Below are 21,773 nucleotides of genomic sequence, written 5' to 3'. Positions count from 1 at the left end.
TATTAATAAATAATTAATATTAAATATAACACCAAAAAAATAATGACACCTCGGTATGAATTCTTAAAACTCCCTCCTTTTCTTGCAAGTTATTTTTTTTGTAATGAACGAGCCACACTCTTTGGCTAAAAGACGAAACTTGATAATTATCAAGTATATATTAACTGATCAATGGACGAGAACAACTCACAACCACATCAAACCTCTGAATATTCATCTGAGGTCAACATCAGTCCAATATTAACATCATTTACCTTTGGTGAAGACTATAATCAAGCAATATCAGTTGGAGAAATACCATCATCAATACTATTATTGGAGTTTGGTGATAGATATAATCAACCTCTATCAGTTGGAGTATTACCATCATCATTACAATCATTGAAGTTTGGTTATTTCTTTAACCAACCTCTATCAGATGGGGTATTGCCAACATCATTATTATCATTGCAGTTTGGGTTGGAATTTAATCAACCTCTATCAGTTGGAGTACTACCATCATCATTGCAATCATTGAAGTTTGGTTGGTACTATAATCAATCAATATCAGTTGGAGTATTACCATCATCATTACAATCATTGAAGTTTGGTAATCACTATAATCAACCAATACCAGTTGGAGTACTACCATCATCATTGCAATCATTGAAGTTTGGCGACCACTATAATCAAAGAATATCAGTTAGAGTATTACCATCATCATTACAATCATTGAAGTTTGGTTATAACTATAATCACTCAATATCAGTTGGGGCATTACCAACATCATTACAATCATTGACATTTAGTAAAAGATACAACCGACGCTTATCAGTTGGAGTACTACCATCATCATTACAATCGTTAGAGTTTGGTAGATTCTATAATCAGTCAATAGCAGTTAGAGTACTACCATCATCATTACAATCATTGACATTTGGTAATGGATATAATCAACCTCTATCAGTTGGAGTATTGCCATCATCATTACAATCATTGAAGTTTGGCAATGACTTTAATCAACCTCTATCAGTTGGAGTACTACCATCATCACTACAGTCATTAAAGATTGGTGATGGCTATAATCAACCTCTATCATTTGGGGTACTACCAGAATCATTACAATCATTGGTTTTTGGTGATAGATATAATCAAGCACTATCAGTTGGATTATTACCATCATCATTACAATCATTGGTGTTTGGTTATTACTATAATAAATCAATACCAGTTGGAGTATTACCATCATTGCTATCAATGAAGTTTGGTATTAGATATAATCAATCGATACCAGTTGGAGTACTACCATCATCATTACAATCATTGAAGTTTGGTAATCATTATAATCAACCTCTATCAGTAGGAGTATTACCATCATCATTGCAATCATTGGAGTTTGGTAATGGTTATAATCAAGCATTATCAAATGGAGTATTACCATCATCATTACTATCATTGAAGTTTGGTGGGGATTCGATAGTTCCCATAAGATTTTTTGTTGACTTCAAGAAATCCATTAGTTTAAGTAGAAAATTTCTTAAAACAAAATCATCAGTAATCAAACTTCCCAGTATCAAAGCTCCTCTTATTCTTTCAACAACGATATCATCCCCATCCCTACATCATCTTGATATGATTTCTGAACACCCAGAATCTTTGAATCAAAATCCCAACTCAATCAATTGCGACCCCAACTATTTAATGACTTATCATATCACTTCCACAGACTTCTTTTTAGTCAACCAGCATAAATATTTCAAATTACACACTTTCCCCTACTCTGCCAACAAAGTATTTTTAGTAATGTGCCAGTCTTCGGGAGAATTGGTATGTAAATCAACTGAAATCTAAACTCTATAATTGCTTGCTAACTACCTTTTAGTATGTTTACAAAGAAATAGATTACTCTATCAATCCAAAGATCTACTCCAAAGTACAATTTGAAATCTCAACGATGCAACTATTCATTGGTGACGATATGTTTGTGCAATTCAAAGATCACCAAGATGACAGTGATTCAAAAGATATATCTTTTGACACATTATTGTGAAGGTGGTGATTTAGAACAATTATTTCAATCAATGAGTAAATGGTATGGTCTTCACATTGGACAAACAACTATTCACACTTACATTCTCTTTTTTAGGAATGAATCTCAAAAACAACAACCTAAACCAGAATATAAATATATTCCAGAACCAGAAATATGGGCCTACATTCGTCGATTATTCCTCATACTTGAAAAACTTTCTCGATTCAACATTGCACATCTCGATATCAAACCACTCAATATCTTTATACGACATGATGGTGAGATAGTTCTTGGTGATTTTGGTTGTTGTCACTATTACGTTAATCAAAATAATGGTGATAATATCAATGGAGCCACAAACAATAATCATAATCAAATTAATAATGTTGACAATCAAACAAATATGATAGAAACGACTGTCGTTTCTCGTGGAACAAATGGATATTACTCACCTGTATGTTACTTAATAACATATCTTTAATGTCTGGAAAACTGACTGATGAAAAAAATCAACAAATATTGTTTATAGGAATCAAAACAAAAGAAATACTACTCTACAAGTGATATATATTCAGTTGGTTCAACTATTTTACATTTACTTTCATGGTAAATAGATTTTATTATTCGAATTGATTTTGTTAACTAATTAGTCATTTAGTCATCCAGATGATATTGCCAATAGAATTGAATTTGTCAAGAACCACAAAAATAACAACTTTTTTAATGCTGATGATATTAAAATATCAACAAAAAGATACTCTGAACATTTAATTAAATTTGTCAAGAATCTATTAATCGCAACTCCTCATAATCGACTTTCATTGGATGATTTGACAGGGGAAATAATCAACCAACACACACAGAGAATCACATCATTTTTAATCGACCAACGACAAATTCTAGCAACAACAACAACATTAATATTGGATGGTGAATTCAACAGTCCTCTAAAAGGATTACTTCCAGAGACACTTTTAAAATTAAAGTTATTGGGAAAGTTTAATCAACCAATAGAATGGGGAGATATTCCTGATAGTGTTGAAACATTAATATTTGGATCTTCATTTAATCGTAAAATCGAATCATTTCCAAGGTCGCACAGACTAAATCATTTTGTTTTAGGAAAATCATTCAAAGGTTGGAATCATATAATACAAATGCGACAATACACATAACCACAAACAATTGGAACGAAACTCAGTCCAATGTATTTCAATATTGGAGAGGATATGAATTGAAACGTGTAATTAGCTACCGCTGTGAAGACTCGGGAAACGCCATCATCAATTCATTTATAAAAAACAACATTAGAGAATTTAATTTCATCCTAACAATCGGTGAAGAGTGTTATGGAATTGGTGATATCAAGCGGTATGTAATCTCCTAACAAAACAATTACGCTACATTATTAATAACCTTTTTTTCAACTAGTAAAAATAATATGCTCGAGTGGAAGAATTCTAACACCAAGCTTTCTCTCAATCTAGAGGATGTCAAAGTGATAGCACATGTTCAAGCAACAATCTATGCACATTTATTTTGTCAAATAGATAAATCAAAATTTGAATCAATCAATCAACACTTTGGAGAATACCAACCAGAGTCAGAATACCCCCTAAAAGAAATGGAGAAATTATTCGAATTGGATGAAGACAATATTCATGAAGAGTTTGAACACAACAATCAATATCTAAATATTAGATTGATTTACATTAAATCTTCTGGGCTATCAAAATTGAAAAAAAAGCTAGCTGTATTATTTAAAAAGAGCGAGCAATAAAACAAATATCTTGCAAATTAGTTTCAAACCAATTAAGGAGAAAGATAATTGGAACACATTTAATTAAAATTTCATTGTCATAGTAAAACATTGTGTTTAAGCAATCTATTTAATTCTTTTCTTTAAAAAAGGGTAATAAAAAAGGATTTCATGCTCTCAAAACATTGACACATTCCTTTCCACATTTTGGCTGACCATGTTTCTTGTGCGGCTTGGAATTGCTCTTGAGAAAAATCCATTCCTTTTCTGGCTGCCCCTGCCTTGGCGGCTTCTGCAGCCAACACATTTGGAACAAGAACTCTTTCAGGATTGCACTCTTCCAATTTGTTCATTAAAAGGTGAAAAGAAAACTCCCTTTTACGACGATATTCTTGTTCCAAGAGTTGTTCATTTGGCGTTTGAATTTCCTTTTTGCTGATAGGTGGAAAATCAACCAATAGAGTGACCAAGTTGACAATTTTCCAATAAATGTTGAAGGGACTTGGAATCATCTTCGTTTTCTTTGACCCAGTTTTGATCATCACAATTTGTAATACATAATAACAAATTTGGTTTTATTCTACCTCCAAAGAACTGGACAAAAAATATTATTTTAAAAGTTATAAAAAAATTAATTAATTTAATTTTAATTTTTAAAATACAGACAATTTCTTGAATAATTTTAAAGATTGTCATTACTTCATCAGACATTCTACCCATCCCAACAACGAAAATAACCACATCTAGATTGCGATGAAATGACTCGAGGGCTTTGTCCATCATTTGAATGATAGGTTTTGGTGTGAAATCTGGATCTCCAAAACCTACACTATCCATTACTTCAAAGTTTGGATTTTCACGTTTATCAAACAAGGTAGTAATCCTTGCAGCACCATTTCCACAAGCAAATGGGGTTGTCAATAAGTGTGGAGAATTGTTGAAAATAATGTTTCCAATAGTAGATTTTCCACAACCAGTCTTTCCAACTATTAAGATGTTCTTTTTAATCCTTTAATAATATTCTTAAATATTAATAATGATATTTAAATTGACTAAAATCCAATATATTATTTATACATACACTTGAACCATCTCTGAAATATCTGTATACAATTTTGAATCAAAAAATATAACAATAATGAATAACTTTTGGTCCATCCTTTTAAATTGAAACAACCATCACAGAATTATTATTACGATAAAATACTAATCTTAAAGATTCAGGTACATAGTCGATTATTAGTATTTGGGGACAACCCTCTAGTTATATCTTTCTTTTTTTAGTCCACTGATTCGTCAATTAATCATTTATCTGAAAGGCAGTATCTTGAAATTTTTAATAATCTCCAATGATCAATTCATTATTCCTTCTTTTTTTTAAAAAATTTCAGCTACATAAAGAATGAATATTGTATTTTTTTTGATATATTCATATTTGTATTACCAAAATATATATATATTTGCAATGGATAAGTAATGAATCAATAAAACCATTAAAAATAATGGAATGATCAATTTTTTTTAACGTTGTTATTTTTTTAAGTAGGAAAACAATGTTGATACTCGGAGAGGTAGGAAAAGGCAAATCTACAGTTAGTAATGTTCTATACAACCTAGATTCACAAAACCATACAGCACCCTTCCCACTTGGTTCAAAGAGTAATGATCTTTCATTTAATTGTCATTTCAACAACAAATTTAAAATTATTGATGGAATTGGATTTGGGGATCCTGTAATGCCAAACAAAGAAATTATAAATCAGCTCAAAAAAGATTTCAAGGGTGAAGAAATTGATATAATCATGTTTGTAATTAAAATGGGTAGAATATCTCAAGAAACATTGGATATTTTTAACTTGATCGAACAAACAGTTTGTATAAGAATATTTTATAAATTTTCTTGAATTATAACTAATATACTTATTTATCTGTTAATAGATTTATCCAAATGGTAGTGCCTCATCCAACTTCCTCCTTTGTTCTACACATTCAAATGATGAAAGTTGGTTTGAAGAAAATATCCATAGCCAAGTTCTAAAACCTATTTTATCAAAATGTAATCTTGGATACATTGGTGTAGATTTCCCACCTTTTAACCTGAATCCAATAATTGAGGGTATGCAAAAAAACTAATGTAATTCTGACTATTGATCAAAATTTAATAACCTTTTTATCGTGATCTTAAAAGAGAACAACAAAGATGATAGATTAAAATCATATGAAAATCTTATTGGCAAACTGATTACTTGTAATCCAACCTCCAAAGTTTTTGTATCTCGTCCACCAAAGAAAGAAAAGATTTTTAGAAAGTGCACCCAATTATTAAATCTTTTTGATAGATTATTCAACTATCTCATTCATTATATAATAATTAGAGATAATTTTCTTGTCTAGAAAAATAAGGTTTCTCAAGTCTATCTTAAAATATTCTTTCAAAGAATCAAGAATAGGATAATCAAATAATTTATTAATTAAATAAAATCATTCCAGTTTTAGAAATTTGAACACATGTTGCATGCAAAAATTAATAAAGGGTTGTTTTCTGAGTCTGATTGTTTAAACAAATACAAAAGATGATCAAAAGAACAATTCAGAGTATTGCAACGACGACAAGTAATCAACACTCTTTGTTGTTTAATCGAGTAGGAGGAAGAGGATGGTTGAGAACATCACAACATCAACAACATAGAACATACAGTACAACAAGTAGTGATGGTAATACTGAAGTGTCTGATGGATATATAACCAACAAATCAAATACTTCATCTAGTATAATGATTAAACCTCAATCATTTAATCTTTCTCAAAATGTATATTCAAAGTATAAATCAACATATCTCTCTTAAATATCATTCTATCTATGATCATATATCTAACTTTTTTTCTATCTTTAGACCATTAAGAAGAGTTATATTTAATGTACCTGGTAATGATCAAAGAAAGGTAGCAAAAGCAGTTCAATTATCTGGTATTATAGATACTATAGTATTGGATATTGAAGATGGTGTCGCTGCAAACATGAAACAAGCAGCACGTGAAGAGATTGCAAGATCGGTGCAAAAAGACTCTTATTCCAAATCAGAGTTATTGGTTCGTGTTAATTCGGTGGACAGTGGATTGTTGGAAGACGATATAAAGGCAATGTCAAAGATTGCAAATTATATTGACGGTTTTCTCATCCCAAAGGTCGAGTCACCTGCTCATCTCCAATACGTCACTCATTTGATGCGATACAATGGTATCACAGATCGAAAGAAACTATTGGCCTCTATAGAATCTGCAATAGGATTGATTAATTTAAAGGATATTTGTCAATACCATACCAAAGCATTTCCAGGCGAACAATCAATGCTCGAAGCATTGGTATTTGCATCAGAGGATTATTGTGCCGACACTGGTATCACTCGTACACCCGAAGCATCTGAATTGTCGTATGCTCGTAGTGCAGTAGTCAATCATGCTATTGCATTTGGATTGCAAGCAATCGATATGGTTTGTATCAATTTCAAGGACCTAGATGTCCTAAGAAAGGAGGCTAAAGAAGGTGTTCAAATGGGATTCCACGGTAAACAAGCTATTCATCCCGGTCAGATTGAAGTCATCTGTGATGCATTCCGACCAACCCTCAAACAAGTCCAATTCGCATCACGTATCATCGATCAAAATGAAATCAACCAATCAATGGGTAAAGGTGCTTTCGAAGTCGATGGTAAAATGATTGATTTACCAATGGTTAAATGGGCTCAAAATATTCAACATTTAGAATCAAATTATCCTCCAAGAGAATCATATGATTAATAAATAAATGAAATAAAATATAATTAAATAAATAAAATAAAACTAAACTAACCTAGGGTTTGTATGTATAATAATAATAACAATAATAATAATAACATTTTTTTTAATTATAAATAATTAGGATTTGGACTATAATAATTAAACAAAAAAAAATTGACACAGTTAGACTGTTGTTGTAGTAGAGATGGATGGAGCAGCTTCAATATGTTGGTTTTGTTGATGTTGTTGGTCCAATTCATTTGATTCTTGATATTCAACAATGGCAACTTGATTATTATCATATTCCATTCCTACATTTTGTGTTTTGTAATATGGTTGTTGATAATGTTGGTACTTTGTTTTTGGTCCCTTCTTTGATGGATCCCAGTTTTTGTTGTATTTTGGTTTTCTACCTTCAACATTGTTTGTTTGATATCTATTATTATTATGTACATTTGGTGGTGGTTGTTGTTGCTGTTGTTGTTGTTGTTGTGGTGGGGATGATGGTTGTTGATAATGATTTGAATATGATTGTGGTGATTGTGGTTGTTGCATTGAATAAAGATGACGATTGTCTTGTTGTTGTGGATAATAATTATTATAATTATAGTGTTGTGGAACCATGTAATATTGTTGTTGCTGTTGTTGTTGATGGTGATGGTTTTGGTTTTGGTTTTGGTTTGGAGACAATGACTGATGTTGATGACGTTGTTGCTGTTGAGATGGTTGTTGGTGTTGGTGTTGTTGATACTTTTGATATGGATCACTGTAATATGGATTGTAATACATAGTTGGATAGGGAGAGTAATAATTGCCATTTGATGGGTCTGGGTATTGGTAATATACAGGTTGATAATAGTGTTGTTGTTGGTGTGGTTGTTGATGTTGTGGATAATATGTATAAGATGATTGTTGGTGTTGGTGTTGAGTAGTTTGATGTTCATGTTGGTACTGTTGTGATTGTTGAGTAGTTTGTTGTTGTTGAGCTTGTTGTTTTTGTTGATGTTGTTGTTTTTTATTCAACTTTTGACCTTTTCTAGTTGATGTTGGAGAATGTGGTGGAGACAAGTTTTGAGTGTTGTCATTGACAACAACTTCACCAGAAGAAGAAATAATATTCATTTCAGAAGAGGGAGAAGTTGTTATTGTTGTATTACCATCACCACCCAAATTCAAAAGACAATTTGAACTATCAGACTTTGAAACTGCATGATACATTTGTCCATCGGCACAATCCTCAAGCATTTCTACAATTGAAGGTGGAGTTGAAATGGATGAAGAGAGGGGTGATGGTGAGGTGGCAGTGGTGGTTGCACTATTGGTACTACTGACAAGGTTCAAAGCAGACATGGATGATGTTGGGACTGACTGATCAAGATTCGAATCATTTGGTTCTTCATCCAATAATATTGGTGTTTGTGATTGATCTTGAGTTGGTGATCCACCCTCTGAATATTCATACGATGATTTTGGAATATAAGCATATTGATTATCTTGGAGTTGAATGGGTTGTTGTTGTTGAGATTGATAGTTTTGTTGTTGGTATTGGTTGTGGTGTTGGTGGTGTTGGTGGTGTTGGTGTTGGTGATGATGGTATTTGTTGTTTTGATATTGTTTACGGTTTGGATCATACATATTATTACTAGTAAAAAAATAATTAATTAATAAATAATTGTTGAATTAAATAATTAATTAATTATTCTAGATTATACATACTTTAAATTATCATGATGTTTTCTATTCATATTTTGATTGTTGGGATTGTTGTTGTTGTTGTTGTTATGATAATTATTATTATTATTTCTCTTCTTTTGGAAATTTGGATTGTTGTTGTTATGTTGTTTACCAATTTGATAATTGTCCATGGATCCAGTTGGAATTGGTAATGGTAAGGGTGGTGGTGGAGATAAAGTTGATGAAGATGATGACGACGACGACGACAATGATGACGATTCACCTGTTGCATACTGGGAAGAAGGAGTAGTACTCGAAGCAACTACAGATGCATAGGATTGACCTTGGCTTGTTCCTGTGGTGGTTGTTGTCATTGTTTGAACTGATTCTTCAATCTTTGTCAACGTTTTTGGATTTGGAGTGGTTGGAGAATGAGCACCTGGACCAGCTCTTCTTCTTGCACCTCCTCCTAATCCACGGTCTCTATCTCTTGTTGTTGTTGTTGTTGATGGAATAGTAGTACCATTACCAGCAGCAGCAGCAACAATAGTGGTTGGTGGAACAGTAGTAGTATGGGTCTGAGGGATGTCTACAACACCAAAAGAGGTATGACTTGAGATGGAATCATTAATGATCGGAGCAGTAGCATAAACACCCAGGTCAACTTGTCCCCTTTGCATTGGAACCAAAGATGGAGAAGCCGACTTTTTTTTGTTTTGGTTGTATGATGGTCTTGTCGCAGTGGAAGAGTTTGAGTTATTATTAGCATTATTATTATTGTTGTTGTTGTTTGGTTGTTGACCATAGTTCATCTTGTTATTATTATTATTATTATTTGATTTGTTATTTTTAAAACTATTATTATTATTACTACGTTGTTGTTGTTGTTGTTGATTGCGAGAGTAATTTAATTCTCCTCCTACTCCTCCATCTTTATTGGTAGTGGATGATGAATTTTCAACATTTGACAGTTGATCAACGACTGGTGGAGGTGGTGATGTTGATGATGGTTGATGTTGCAAAGTTGTTGATGATGATGATGATGATACTACTTTTGACATTATCTATCTTTCTATCTGTCTATCTTTTTATTATTAAACTTCAATCTCTATCTCTATCTATCTAATCTATCTTATGTAATATAATAATACTACTACTTCTACTACCTTGTGTGAGAGTGAGTAAGAGTACACACAATCAATATATATATATATTAAAATATGCTTTTCCATCTGCCTATGTTGGTGTTTGTTGTTTTATGATTAATAATTTAATTTTAATTAATGGGGGGTTGTCATTGCCCCAAATAAGCCTTTTTTTCTTCTTCTTCTTGCTCACACTCATCCATTCTTATTAACTTTGTGGTTGTGGTGGGGAATGAAATGAACGCGTATGGTCTCTCAAAACTCAGCCGGCTGAGTATGGTGAGTGCAGAGTGAGTGAATGAAGAAAGAATGAATTTTTCAGAAGGATGGATAGATACCATTTTAGTTTTATTTTTTATTATTAAAAATATATATATATATTCAATTGAATACTTTTCCCTTCCAGTCTATTGTAAAATTCATAGCACTATGATTTGTAGTGATGGTGGTGGTAGGGGGATGAGAGATACCTGGAATTTGATCAGGTGGATGATTGATAATATTTTATTATTATTATTATTAATATTATTATTTTATTATTTTTATTTTCTACTTTCTGTTCGGGTTGATGAAATGAAATGAACTCTCGCCTGCGAGAATGTTCGTATTTATGGTACTTTGGAATAAAGTATAAAAGTAAGGTGGATCGATTTTTAACCTCCAAATCTCGTCGTTGATCCACACCTTTTTTTAAAATTTTTGTTGTTTTAAAAACTGATCATAAAGTCAAAACCTGCTACCCGCTATTATTATTGTCGTCCACCCTATTATTATCAGTACCCAATATTTGTAACAGTATTCAATCACAATCACAATCAACCAACCAACCAACCAACCGACTCTTTATTTATTTGTGTAGTATATAGTAACTCAAAGAGAAAGAGAAAGAGAAAGAGAAAGCGAGAGAGAGAGACAATACGTACAATCCTCATACTTCCTTCTACTTCATCCTTTTCTTCTACTTCTTGTTGTACAATAGATTAGTTTAGTTTTATATATATACTTTGATATATATATATATAATCGAATATATAAAGAAGAGAAGATGAGCGAAGATTGGTCAACCGATCTTCAAAAGAAAGTGTAAGTGGTTCGCCGGCGATCATATGATGATATATATGTCAACAACATTCTCTAACTTTATTTCATTTGGTATATCTATATATCTATATATATATATATATTATATTGTTCTATGTAGATATACTATATGGGCAAACAATATATTAAAACAAAGACAGATGGTGTTTGTAGACATGATTGAGGATTTTGTCGATGGAGTATACTTGATAAATATCTTGGAAGTGTTGACGAGCGATACGATCAACCACATTAACAAACCAAAGAACAGGTTTCAGCAGCTGTCCAACGTGCAGCTGGCGTTGAACCTGGTCGACCGATACGGCATCAACCTCGTCAACTTTCGACCAGAGAATCTTGTCGACAAACACACCAAGATGACGTTGGCACTAGTATGGCGTATCATCTCCAAGTTCCACATCCACCAGTATCTGTGTGACGATGACTTTGAGCAGGTGGTAGTGTCGGCTGGATCAGACTGGATCGAGTCGGCTGCTGCTGCATCATCAGACGGTGCACCACTGTCAATGAGCAGTCGTCGGGCATCGTCCAACGTCGATATTTACAAATCATCGCAACGCAGCAACATGCTGACGGTTCGTGAGGCACTGCTACGGTGGTGTCGTCGCGAGCTCGAACAGTACCAGTTTGCACCAACCATCACCAACTTTACAAAGTCGTTCCAGAACGTGCAAGTGTTTGCATCGCTCGTGCACAAGCAGGTGCCGCAGCACATCGACCTCGACGAAATCGCGCGTATGGATGAGGTCGGCGCACTGAAACGTGTGTTTGAGACGGCCGAGCGTCAGCTAGGCATCCCGCAGCTCCTCACACCCCAAAACATCGTCGACGGCATGTTGGACGAGTCGTGCACAATGATGTATGTCGCTTACTTTTTGAACCATCAAAAGGCTGCCAGTATACTTGGTAATAGTGGAGTCAGTGTCTCATCACATCATCGCGGACATACCCGTACCTCGTCAACGGGTAGTAACACGTCGACCTCATCGGTTGATGGGATGTTACCTCGTGGTGGAGGTAATGTACCAGTTCCACCAAATAGCACGATCCTTAACAGTAGCAGCGAACGTCATATCAAGCGTGCACCTGCTAAACGCACGTCCGAGTCGACTACCAGTACGCCCGACAAGGCTGCCAACAATGTGATCATCACACCAACCTCGTCACCAATGGTACATGACCGTCACCAACACATCACCAACAACAACAACAACAAACAAAACAACGCTACACCTGACAATAGCAACCTAATTGACAAGGCCGCCTTAATGGAGATACTACAAAACTTTACGACCGAACTCAAACGCATTACGACCGAGCATGAAGAGATGCTCAACAAGACCGCCGCCAAGCTAGACGAGCGTGTCAACCGACTCGGTGACAAACTCGATCAACTCGAGATTAAAATCGGTGTCATCAAAAATGTAGTTGTATCTGTATCATCAAATGAAAATAGTAATCTTATTGGAGGAGTAGTAGTAAGTGGTGGAGGAGGGGTAACAGTCATCACAGACACGACAGACGACCAACCAACCTCTACATCTACTACCACAACATCATCACCAGCACTTGTTTCTACTACATCTACAACATCAACCACATCATTGGCAACAGTTTTGGAACAAGAGGGAGGATCTAAAAAAGATAAACGTAAATCAAAAAAACAAGAATCAAGAGAAGAAAGAGATGAAAGAAGAGAAAAGAGACGTAGTCGTAGAAAGGAACGTGAAGATAAGAAACGTGTGATGCATGGAACGATTGATAGTAGTGCAGCATCGACTATGACGCTGTCATCGAGTTCGTGCTCGTTGGCCGATGATGCGCAGGTTGACCGTGACGATCTTAAAAAGATTATCAAGGTGCAGTCGCTGGCGAGAGCATTCTTGGCACGCAAGGCATACCGACGTATAAAGACACGTCGTGGTGTCGCACAAGAGATGTTGAATAGTGAAAAGACATACATTCACAATTTGCATATTCTTTTGCACGACTATCTCGTGCCACTGCGCAAGATGTGCGAGGGAAACAGCGCCATCAACCCCGACAATGTAAAGTCGTTGTACAACAATATCGAGGTCATTCTCAACATTAACAATAGTCTGCTCAAGCGTGTGCAAGAGCGTATGTCGACGCCATGGCACTATGAGCAGCTGTTTGGTGACATCTTTTTCAAGATGTGTGACCTTTTGAAATGCTACATTGCCTATGTCAACCTGTACAACCGCTCGCTGACCACCGTCAACGAGTTTGGCAAGACATCGACGTTTGCCGACTTTTTAAACAGCACCTTCCAGCGCACCAACCAGCAACTGCGTGATCTCATCATTATCCCCGTGCAGCGTATCCCACGTTACGTATTGTTGCTCGAGGAGATGGTCAAAGTCACGCCAGCATCACATCCCGATCACTCGCAGCTAGTTGGCTCACTTGCCAAGATGCACACGATCGCCGACCACGTCAACGAGAAGCGTAGAGAGTTTGAGAATGTGTCGCAAGTTGCCCTACTCCAAGACTCGATCATTGGCTTTAATATCATGGAATACCCATCACTACGTTACATTATGGAGGGTGATCTACAACTGCACATGTCGTCGAGTGGTAGTGGGTTTGGTGTGGTCACGGGCACGCTCTCCAATGCCGTCACGGGTAGCTCGTCGGACCTCAAGAGCACTGGCGGTGTCATGGCACTCCAAAATCTCCACGTCTTCCTCTTCAACCAGATGCTGGTTGTGTGTAAATACAAAAAGGGCAAAGAGTCCTACTTTTCGAAATTTGGTTCGTCGTCGTCTTCGTCGGACCGTAAATCAAAACAACCCAAATACAAATTCATCTTTTGCTACAATCTCACCTCTGAGACCAAGCTATCGCACAACAAGTCAGAGTCGTGGTTTGGTGTCGACAACTCGTCCGAGTACAAACGTTTCATTGCTCAAGGTGTCACTACAAAGGATATGTGGATCCAACACATCCAAAGTTGTATCACTAAAATGGCTGAAAATAAGAAATCTAAAAATATTCAAACTTAATCAAAAAATAAATAATAAATAATAATAATAATAATAATAATAATAATAATTAATTAATTAATCATTCAATCATTTACAAATTCATCTATCTACACCCATTTAATATTTATTCTTTATGGAACATTAGAATCTTATCTTTGAGATCATTATGATAATATTAGATCTTATTGTATGAATGAATGCTACGTGATATCACTCTCAGTATCATTTCGGCTTATCAAGAGAGTGGGGTTAGTTATGATCAGTGTTATGCTAGAAATATGGCAGCTACACAACCCTGGGAAAAGACTTTGAATAAGGAACAGAAAAGGCAATTGGATACTATCAGATACATCTATACCGATAATATACAGTTAGTATGGAAAACAACACAAGAAAGGGGTGAAAATACAACAAACATTGATGGAGAAACAGTTAAATTGTGTATAAGAATAGGTAAAGATGGAATGATGGAAAGGTCAATAATGCAAGTGGAAGAGGATATCATTTGCGACACAAAGGTTAGGGAATATGAATCGAGAATATCATTAAACATCTATGAACATGATATGTTGTGGATAACATTGTACAAAAATGGTAATTTTATTCAACATATGAATAGATATGTAGACGTGTTAAATGGTATGCTGGTATTGAATGCAACTAGAAATAATTTGGTTAATATCAATTAAAGAAACCCTAATCTTCCCCAGCTCTTCACAAACATCTCCCAAGCTTAACCAATTCGCTCCCAACATATCCTAATTTTATCCAAAGCATGCCTTAATATAGTAAAAATCATTAATAAACATTAAAAATCATTAAAATCACTAAAAATCATTAAAAAAACTAATTTCCCTAGTTTTCTCTCTGTTTTCACACACTAAGAACAAGTTGCCCTTGTAGTGATTGGAAAATCGATCACCCAAGAAATAGAATCTATTTGTAGATTTGGTCCTATTTTTAGGGTCCAAGATCTGGTATTGTTTTTAGTACCTATTCAAAAAATATTTTTTTGGTTGGCGGTTATTCATTCCAAAGTGCTGATGGCTCGCAGTCGTTGACAATCAACCTTACTTTTACTCATTCTGGCTGAAGGAAGGAAGGAAGGAAGCACCCACCACATGAGTGTCATTGATTGGGAGAGGAGAGATTATTGTTATTATTGTTATTAATGTATTCACACACCCAATCTTGATACATCATAGCCGAAGCGATCGATAGATAGAAGATATAGAACTATCATTGCAATAATAATAATAATAATAATCATCGTCTCATCTTCAAATACAAAGGAGTATATTCTACTACTCTAACTCTATATAACTATTAAATTCAAAAAAGTTAAGATTGTAACAACCTTACCACTACAGAACCAACCAAACAAGCAAAGAAAAGGAAAGTAGGTGGTGAGTTAGGTAGAGTTTGTCCCCCCCCCCCCCCTACCCCCTCCAACTACAATAATAGTGTAGTAGTACATACTCTTTTTTTAAACAACAAACAATCAATCAATCAATCAATCGAACAGCAACCTCAACCAACCAACCTAAACTCAACCTCACTAATAATTTATATATATTTATATTTTATATATTACAACAAAGAGAGAGAGAGAGACAAGAGACAACCAGATATTATTTATTTATTTATTCTATTTATTCTATTTATATATAACATCAATATAATGATGAATAATGATTATAGTAGAGGGTCATCATTATCATCTTTATCATCATCATCATCGTTCAACAATAACAAAATGAATATGAATGAAGAGATATCAAAATTAGAGAATGGAATGAAATCATTATTAAAGGATTTGAATCAATTGAAAAGTCAAGTATTCTCTATATCCAACAACACCAACAATGGAAATATAAATGGACATTATCATCATCATAGTAATAATAATGGTATTGGTGGCGGCGTACATCATTTATGTAATAATTGTAAACAACAAATATCAACTATGACAATGACAACTGTATCTCCATCTATATCTACTATATCACCATCTTCATCAATGACATCAATTGTATCTAATAATAATAATAATAATAATAATAAGACATTTTTAAATTCATCAACACCTCCATCAACCATTACTTCACCTAGCTTGTTGGAACAACAAGATATTCTCAGTTTGACTAGTATCAATGGATCACCAATCTTGTCGTCGAGTGGAAAAGCACATAGCAGTTTGATATTGGGTAGTAGTCGAATGTCACGGAGCAACAGTAATTCAAATGTACCCAAACTACAACTCAAACAATTTCGGTCACAGTCAACTTGCTATCACGACAATACACTCATAAAGAAATGGATCGATGAGACTGTCGTCAACAAAGACAAACCAATCCCATCATCTATATCATCAACATCATTGTCTTCGATTGTTGGTGGAGCAGGAGCAATCAATTCCAATCATTCTACTTCTCCTGCTGGAATGGGATTGTCATCATCAGTATCATCGTCAACAACTTCATTTTCATCAAGTAACTCTTCTAAAAAGATAAAGTTGGATGTTGGAGGTAAATACTTTTCAACGACTGTTTCAACGCTGACTAAACACGCAGACTCGATGTTGGGTGCCATGTTTTCGAGTCGCTTTGAGTTGCCAGTCGATGATGATGGACGCATCTTTATTGATCGCGATGGCAAGTTATTTGCACATATCTTGTCGTATTTGCGTGACGGACCTGTGTGGCAGCCGCCCGAGAACGCAGATGTGCGTCGTAGGTTAGAGAATGAGTTTTGCTACTATGGCTTGAACAAGGCGTTTGGCGGGTCGCCCAACTCTGGCTTGACGAGCCCGAGTGCGACACCGCGGTGCGTGTGTCCGCTGCGCAACAGTGGTACCAACAGCGAGGTGCAGCTCGGCAACCTGTCCGAGACGTACAACATGGAGCATGTGGGCATCTGGCGTGCACTGGACGACTTTTCACCGAATATACGGTCGTTCCGCATGCTCGTGGCGATGAATGCGCACTTGTACGCCATCACGGAGCGTGTGGGCACTGCGCCGGGTGCACCACCAACCTTCCAGTTTGAAGAGTACTCGCCCACCCTCAACAACTGGAGTATACGCGCGCCGATCCTCGACAGCATGTTGTCGACGTTTTACATGGTGTCTGTGGTGGTCGGCGACTCAATCTACGCGATCCCTGACGCCGGCCTGCACCAGCCAGTCTTTAGATACGACCAAGCCGACGAAAAATGGCATACCACAGAGACGGCACTACCCACCAAACGCACGTCCTTTGCCATGACCGTCGTCGACGACTATATCTATGTGATGGGTGGGTATAAAGGGTCGTCTCCAACCGACATTGTCGAACGCTACCATCCCAAGAGTAACAGTTGGTGTAGTGTTGCCAGCATGTCGAGCAAGCGTGCCGAGTTTTCCGCCGCCGTCATTGACGACCACATCTACGCGATTGGCGGGTCTATCCCCAACTCGACTGTCGAGAAATTCAACCCTCATGCCAACCAATGGACGCTTGTCTGCAACCTGGCCAACAGCAACTCCAAATTTACAGTGTCGTCATCGGCCGTTCTCAACGCAAAGATATATGCCATTGGCTCGGAAAATGAATGCGAAGATCTCAACATTGTACTCCAATACACTCCAGAAACCAATCAATGGCGTCGTGTTGCTCCCATCCTCGGTAATTCTTATTATACAAATTCGGCTCTCGTCATTGACAGATTTATTTATTTTGTACCATGGAATTCATTAAATGTAAATAGATATGAATCTTGTTTAGAAATTGAAGAAGATTAAAAACAAACAAACAAATCAAAAGTAAAATAATAATAATTAGTAAATAGTAAATTTAATAGTAAAATAATAATAGATAGATAGATAAATAGTACAAGACAAACAGATAATATTTAGAGTTAGAAAATAACTCTAAAACAAAAGAATTCTTTTGGCAAAGAGAGAATAATATTATTTTTCCCCATCCCTCTCTCAACTCTCCATAAATTCTCAAGAGAATTCTTTTATAAAAAGATTAATAGAAGAATAAATTGATAAAAATTGTAATAATATCATACACCATATATATATGACAATAATCCATAATTAAATGAATCATAATTTATTATTATTTATTATTATTTCTTTGTTTATATAAAGATTTACTTTACTTTTTACTTTAATATTCCACGACGTCTTTCAGTGAATGGTGTAGTAGTATGATCACGATCACTAATATTATTATTATTATATCTATTGTCATTGACAACACTATTATTATTATTTCCAGCATTGTTAATACTACTACTGCCACCACTACCAATACTACTACCACCGCTACTACTACTGCTTCCAGTATCATATTGATATTTACCCATCATTTTTTGAAAAGAGTTATTTCCTTCTTCATGATTAGCTGATGGATTTAAAAAGATTCTCCATCCTGCTGGAGTTGCCACCTTTTGTTTCTTGGTTTCCAACTGTGCAAGAAAATCTTGTGCTGATTGATCTAGTTGCATATCTTCAGATTCATCCAAGTTGATCGTTGATTGATGATATTTTGATTTTGGTGTCATTATTGGTGGTTGTTGTTGATTGTGATTATTATTATTATTATAATTGGTATTTACATGTTGGTTATTAGTAGTAGCAAAAGAGGTGGTTTTATAATTCATTGTTGATGATTCATGATGATGATTCATTTTTGGTGTTGTGGGTTGTGCGGGTTGTTGATTTTGATTATGATTATAGTGATGATAAATTGGCGCTGGTTTTGAAGTTGGTATAGTAGGAGGAAGTGGTTGAATTTGAGTAGGTTGAGTAGGTTGAGTAGGTTGAGTAGGTTGAGGATTATATTGGTAATTATATTGGAAACCAGTTGGTTGTTGTTGTGGTTGTTGGGATGGATAATTTCTATTTTGATTATAATTAAAATTTAAATGACCGTTTGCACCTGTACTACCGTTACCATTAGCCTTTGAATAATAGTATGATGATGGTGGTGGTATATGATGATGATGATAGTTGTATGTTCCATGTTCATTGGATCCAGTACCAACTTTTTTGGCCAATTCAGCCAACTTTTTCTCGACTTGTTCAATCTTTGTTTCAACTGATAGTGCCAATGGATAAGTACTAAATGATTCACCCTCGACATCTCCCATTATACTATTACCACCGTTAAAATGTTTACCGCCATTAATACCATTACCATTACCAATAATTGAACTTGAATATTTATCCCTTTTCTCTGTTGGTTTTTGTTTATATTGTTGTTGTTGTTGTTTGTATTGTTGTTGATGTTGTTGATGTTGTTGATGATGACGTTGATAATCAAAATCATCAGAGTCTTGACTATCATCCTCTGTTGTATCTTGACTTGGATCGACTGATTTCTCTGATACATGTGCATTCCAACTAACCTTTTTCTTTACTGATGATGGTGGTGTTTGGTTGATTGGTTTTCCCAAACTAGTTGGTTGTGATTGTTGTTGTTGATGTGTTGGTTGGGATGGATAATCCTTTGAAAATATTAATCGATTTGGATTGATTGGGTCACCACCAACACCACCACCATTCGTGCCATTACCTCTAACTAAATCCTCGTCGATGAATAGTGGAGATGATATATTGGGTGTGGATGATGCCGATGAAGAGGAGGAAGAGGATGAGGAGGAAGTAGGAGTTGAATGCAATGATGCTGATGAATAAGAGTAGCCACCATTCTCAGAGCCGCCGTGTTTGGTGATAGTACTCCCACCGACGGGATTAGCAACCTCGTCAATCACCAGCGGCGATAGATTGTCGGCATAGATGATCTGAGTTGGTGCAGTTGGAAAGTCACCCTCTCCATGCAATGAGATCTGCTGGATTCTCGGGGTTGGATAGTCATCCGAGCAGATGGAAAGCAGTGCTGTAAACCATCCACCAGTTGGTGGTGTGAATGAAATGTGTCCTTCAAACTCTTCTCCAGGTCTTATAATTAATGGTAACTTGGGGACTGATGTAATTGAAAATGGTTGTATTGATAATGTTGATGATGACGAAGATGATGATGATGATGAGGAGGAATGTTGATGTTCTTGATTCAAATTTCTTGGTTGTTGTAAGAATAAATTTGTAATTATAAATTGTTTGTCGTCTGTATTGGCCACTATATGTGATGTGATGACAATCAACATGATTAATACTAATACTAATATAATATACTATAATACCTATTATCAGACATAACAACACATATATACTTACATCTAAATCGGACGGTTCTCTTTCGACCTACATGAATTCGATGGAAATCGATTCCTCCAATGATGACGACACCAGAGTTTGATGATCGTAGCATATAGCGACTTGCATCAACCAGTTGCTTACTACTACCGCTACCACTGCCACTACTACTACTCGTAGTACTTGCAGTTGTCGTCGATGAGGATGTCGATGACGATGATTTATGATGATGAGGATGATGATGATTCATTTGAGGATGATGATGATCATGAATGTCAATCATTCTCTCCTCTCATATATACTATACTATACTATTAATATATTGTATTATATGTATATATATATGTATATATATATATATATATATATGTACGATTGACTTTGACTATTCCACTATTAATTGAAGGATCCATTCATGAAGTTCTATATGTCTTCCCGCTCTTTTTTTTGTTTTTTTTTTTTCAAATTGTTATTCATGTGCACGTGCTTGAGTCTGGACCATTCATATTGTTTTATAATTATAATACCATAATATCCTTGCAAGATATGTTTGCAGTAATATTATTTCTTTAGCGATCTTGAGTAGGAAACTATACAACAAAAAGACAGGAATGAACAATTCAAGCATATCAGTTGATACAGGTAACAATGACGTCCGACCGAGTGAATTAGGAACCATTTAGTCAATCTAGAAAGCGCAGGATGGATACAAAGAATATGGCATGAATGATGCTACAGTCAACCCCATGGGAAATGACCATTTTCAATATTGGTCGTACACTAGGTGAAATGATAGAACTTGGAGTATGGTTTAGTGTCCACAATACCCTCGGAATCGACGACAATGTCAGATGATTTAAACCTTTAATTGGTTGCTCTGGGCCAATATAGATACTATCACAATACATTGGCCACCTCAAATTAAAGGTTTAAATCATACCGCGGTGGTAGATTAAAAGAAAGCTAAGATTTACTGTCCGACCTCCTCCTCCTCCTCTTCTTGCAATATTAATATCATTTTCAAGAAAAATTCTCGATCTTGAGGACAAGCAAGCAAGTCATTTTACAACAAATTTCATTTCATAATAAT

General features: G+C 35.3%; 9 protein-coding genes across 9 annotated transcripts; 6 read left to right on the top strand and 3 right to left on the bottom strand.

Annotated features, from left to right (window-relative positions):
- Positions 1–171: 171 nt before the first annotated feature.
- Positions 172–3,791, top strand: fnkE (putative protein serine/threonine kinase; the record flags this gene model as incomplete). Its single annotated transcript, XM_004358472.1, has 6 exons — positions 172–1,806; positions 1,862–1,959; positions 2,126–2,465; positions 2,541–2,617; positions 2,670–3,082; positions 3,499–3,791. The coding sequence occupies 6 exons, from the start codon at positions 172–174 to the stop codon at positions 3,789–3,791; spliced, it is 2,856 nt and encodes a 951-aa protein (XP_004358529.1).
- A 109-nt stretch (positions 3,792–3,900) lies between these two features.
- Positions 3,901–4,928, bottom strand: DFA_00539 (uncharacterized protein; the record flags this gene model as incomplete). The annotated part of the gene is made up of 5 exons (XM_004358471.1): positions 3,901–3,911; positions 3,946–4,205; positions 4,336–4,364; positions 4,437–4,779; positions 4,852–4,928. The coding sequence occupies 5 exons, from the start codon at positions 4,926–4,928 to the stop codon at positions 3,901–3,903; spliced, it is 720 nt and encodes a 239-aa protein (XP_004358528.1).
- A 244-nt stretch (positions 4,929–5,172) lies between these two features.
- On the top strand, positions 5,173–7,568 carry clybl (citrate lyase subunit beta-like protein; the record flags this gene model as incomplete). The annotated part of the gene is made up of 6 exons (XM_004358470.1): positions 5,173–5,181; positions 5,317–5,341; positions 5,388–5,641; positions 5,709–5,886; positions 6,417–6,591; positions 6,665–7,568. 6 exons carry the CDS (start codon positions 5,173–5,175, stop codon positions 7,566–7,568), a joined length of 1,545 nt encoding a protein of 514 aa, XP_004358527.1.
- A 162-nt stretch (positions 7,569–7,730) lies between these two features.
- Positions 7,731–10,282, bottom strand: DFA_00537 (uncharacterized protein; the record flags this gene model as incomplete). Its single annotated transcript, XM_004358469.1, has 2 exons — positions 7,731–9,189; positions 9,264–10,282. 2 exons carry the CDS (start codon positions 10,280–10,282, stop codon positions 7,731–7,733), a joined length of 2,478 nt encoding a protein of 825 aa, XP_004358526.1.
- A 321-nt stretch (positions 10,283–10,603) lies between these two features.
- On the top strand, positions 10,604–11,350 carry DFA_00536 (uncharacterized protein; the record flags this gene model as incomplete). The annotated part of the gene is made up of 2 exons (XM_004358468.1): positions 10,604–10,645; positions 11,093–11,350. The coding sequence occupies 2 exons, from the start codon at positions 10,604–10,606 to the stop codon at positions 11,348–11,350; spliced, it is 300 nt and encodes a 99-aa protein (XP_004358525.1).
- Positions 11,351–12,324: 974 nt separating this feature from the next.
- gxcCC (RhoGEF domain-containing protein) lies at positions 12,325–14,493 on the top strand (the record flags this gene model as incomplete). Its single annotated transcript, XM_004358467.1, has 1 exon — positions 12,325–14,493. One exon carries the CDS (start codon positions 12,325–12,327, stop codon positions 14,491–14,493), a length of 2,169 nt encoding a protein of 722 aa, XP_004358524.1.
- A 179-nt stretch (positions 14,494–14,672) lies between these two features.
- DFA_00534 (uncharacterized protein) lies at positions 14,673–15,568 on the top strand (the record flags this gene model as incomplete). The annotated part of the gene is made up of 2 exons (XM_004358466.1): positions 14,673–15,149; positions 15,440–15,568. The coding sequence occupies 2 exons, from the start codon at positions 14,673–14,675 to the stop codon at positions 15,566–15,568; spliced, it is 606 nt and encodes a 201-aa protein (XP_004358523.1).
- Positions 15,569–16,156: 588 nt separating this feature from the next.
- On the top strand, positions 16,157–18,256 carry DFA_00533 (Kelch repeat-containing protein; the record flags this gene model as incomplete). Its single annotated transcript, XM_004358465.1, has 2 exons — positions 16,157–17,129; positions 17,526–18,256. The coding sequence occupies 2 exons, from the start codon at positions 16,157–16,159 to the stop codon at positions 18,254–18,256; spliced, it is 1,704 nt and encodes a 567-aa protein (XP_004358522.1).
- Positions 18,257–18,627: 371 nt separating this feature from the next.
- On the bottom strand, positions 18,628–21,701 carry DFA_00532 (uncharacterized protein; the record flags this gene model as incomplete). Its single annotated transcript, XM_004358464.1, has 4 exons — positions 18,628–20,642; positions 20,828–20,974; positions 21,546–21,598; positions 21,658–21,701. The coding sequence occupies 4 exons, from the start codon at positions 21,699–21,701 to the stop codon at positions 18,628–18,630; spliced, it is 2,259 nt and encodes a 752-aa protein (XP_004358521.1).
- Between the last annotated feature and the right edge of the window lie 72 nt (positions 21,702–21,773).

This window comes from Cavenderia fasciculata (assembly GCF_000203815.1).
Source record: "Cavenderia fasciculata unplaced genomic scaffold Scf_Dfasci-F-a-25c12.r2-5, whole genome shotgun sequence".
NCBI classification, from domain to species: domain Eukaryota; phylum Evosea; class Eumycetozoa; order Acytosteliales; family Cavenderiaceae; genus Cavenderia; species Cavenderia fasciculata.
Note: the sequence above shows the minus strand (reverse complement) of the source record. Positions and strands in the feature narration are given on the sequence as shown.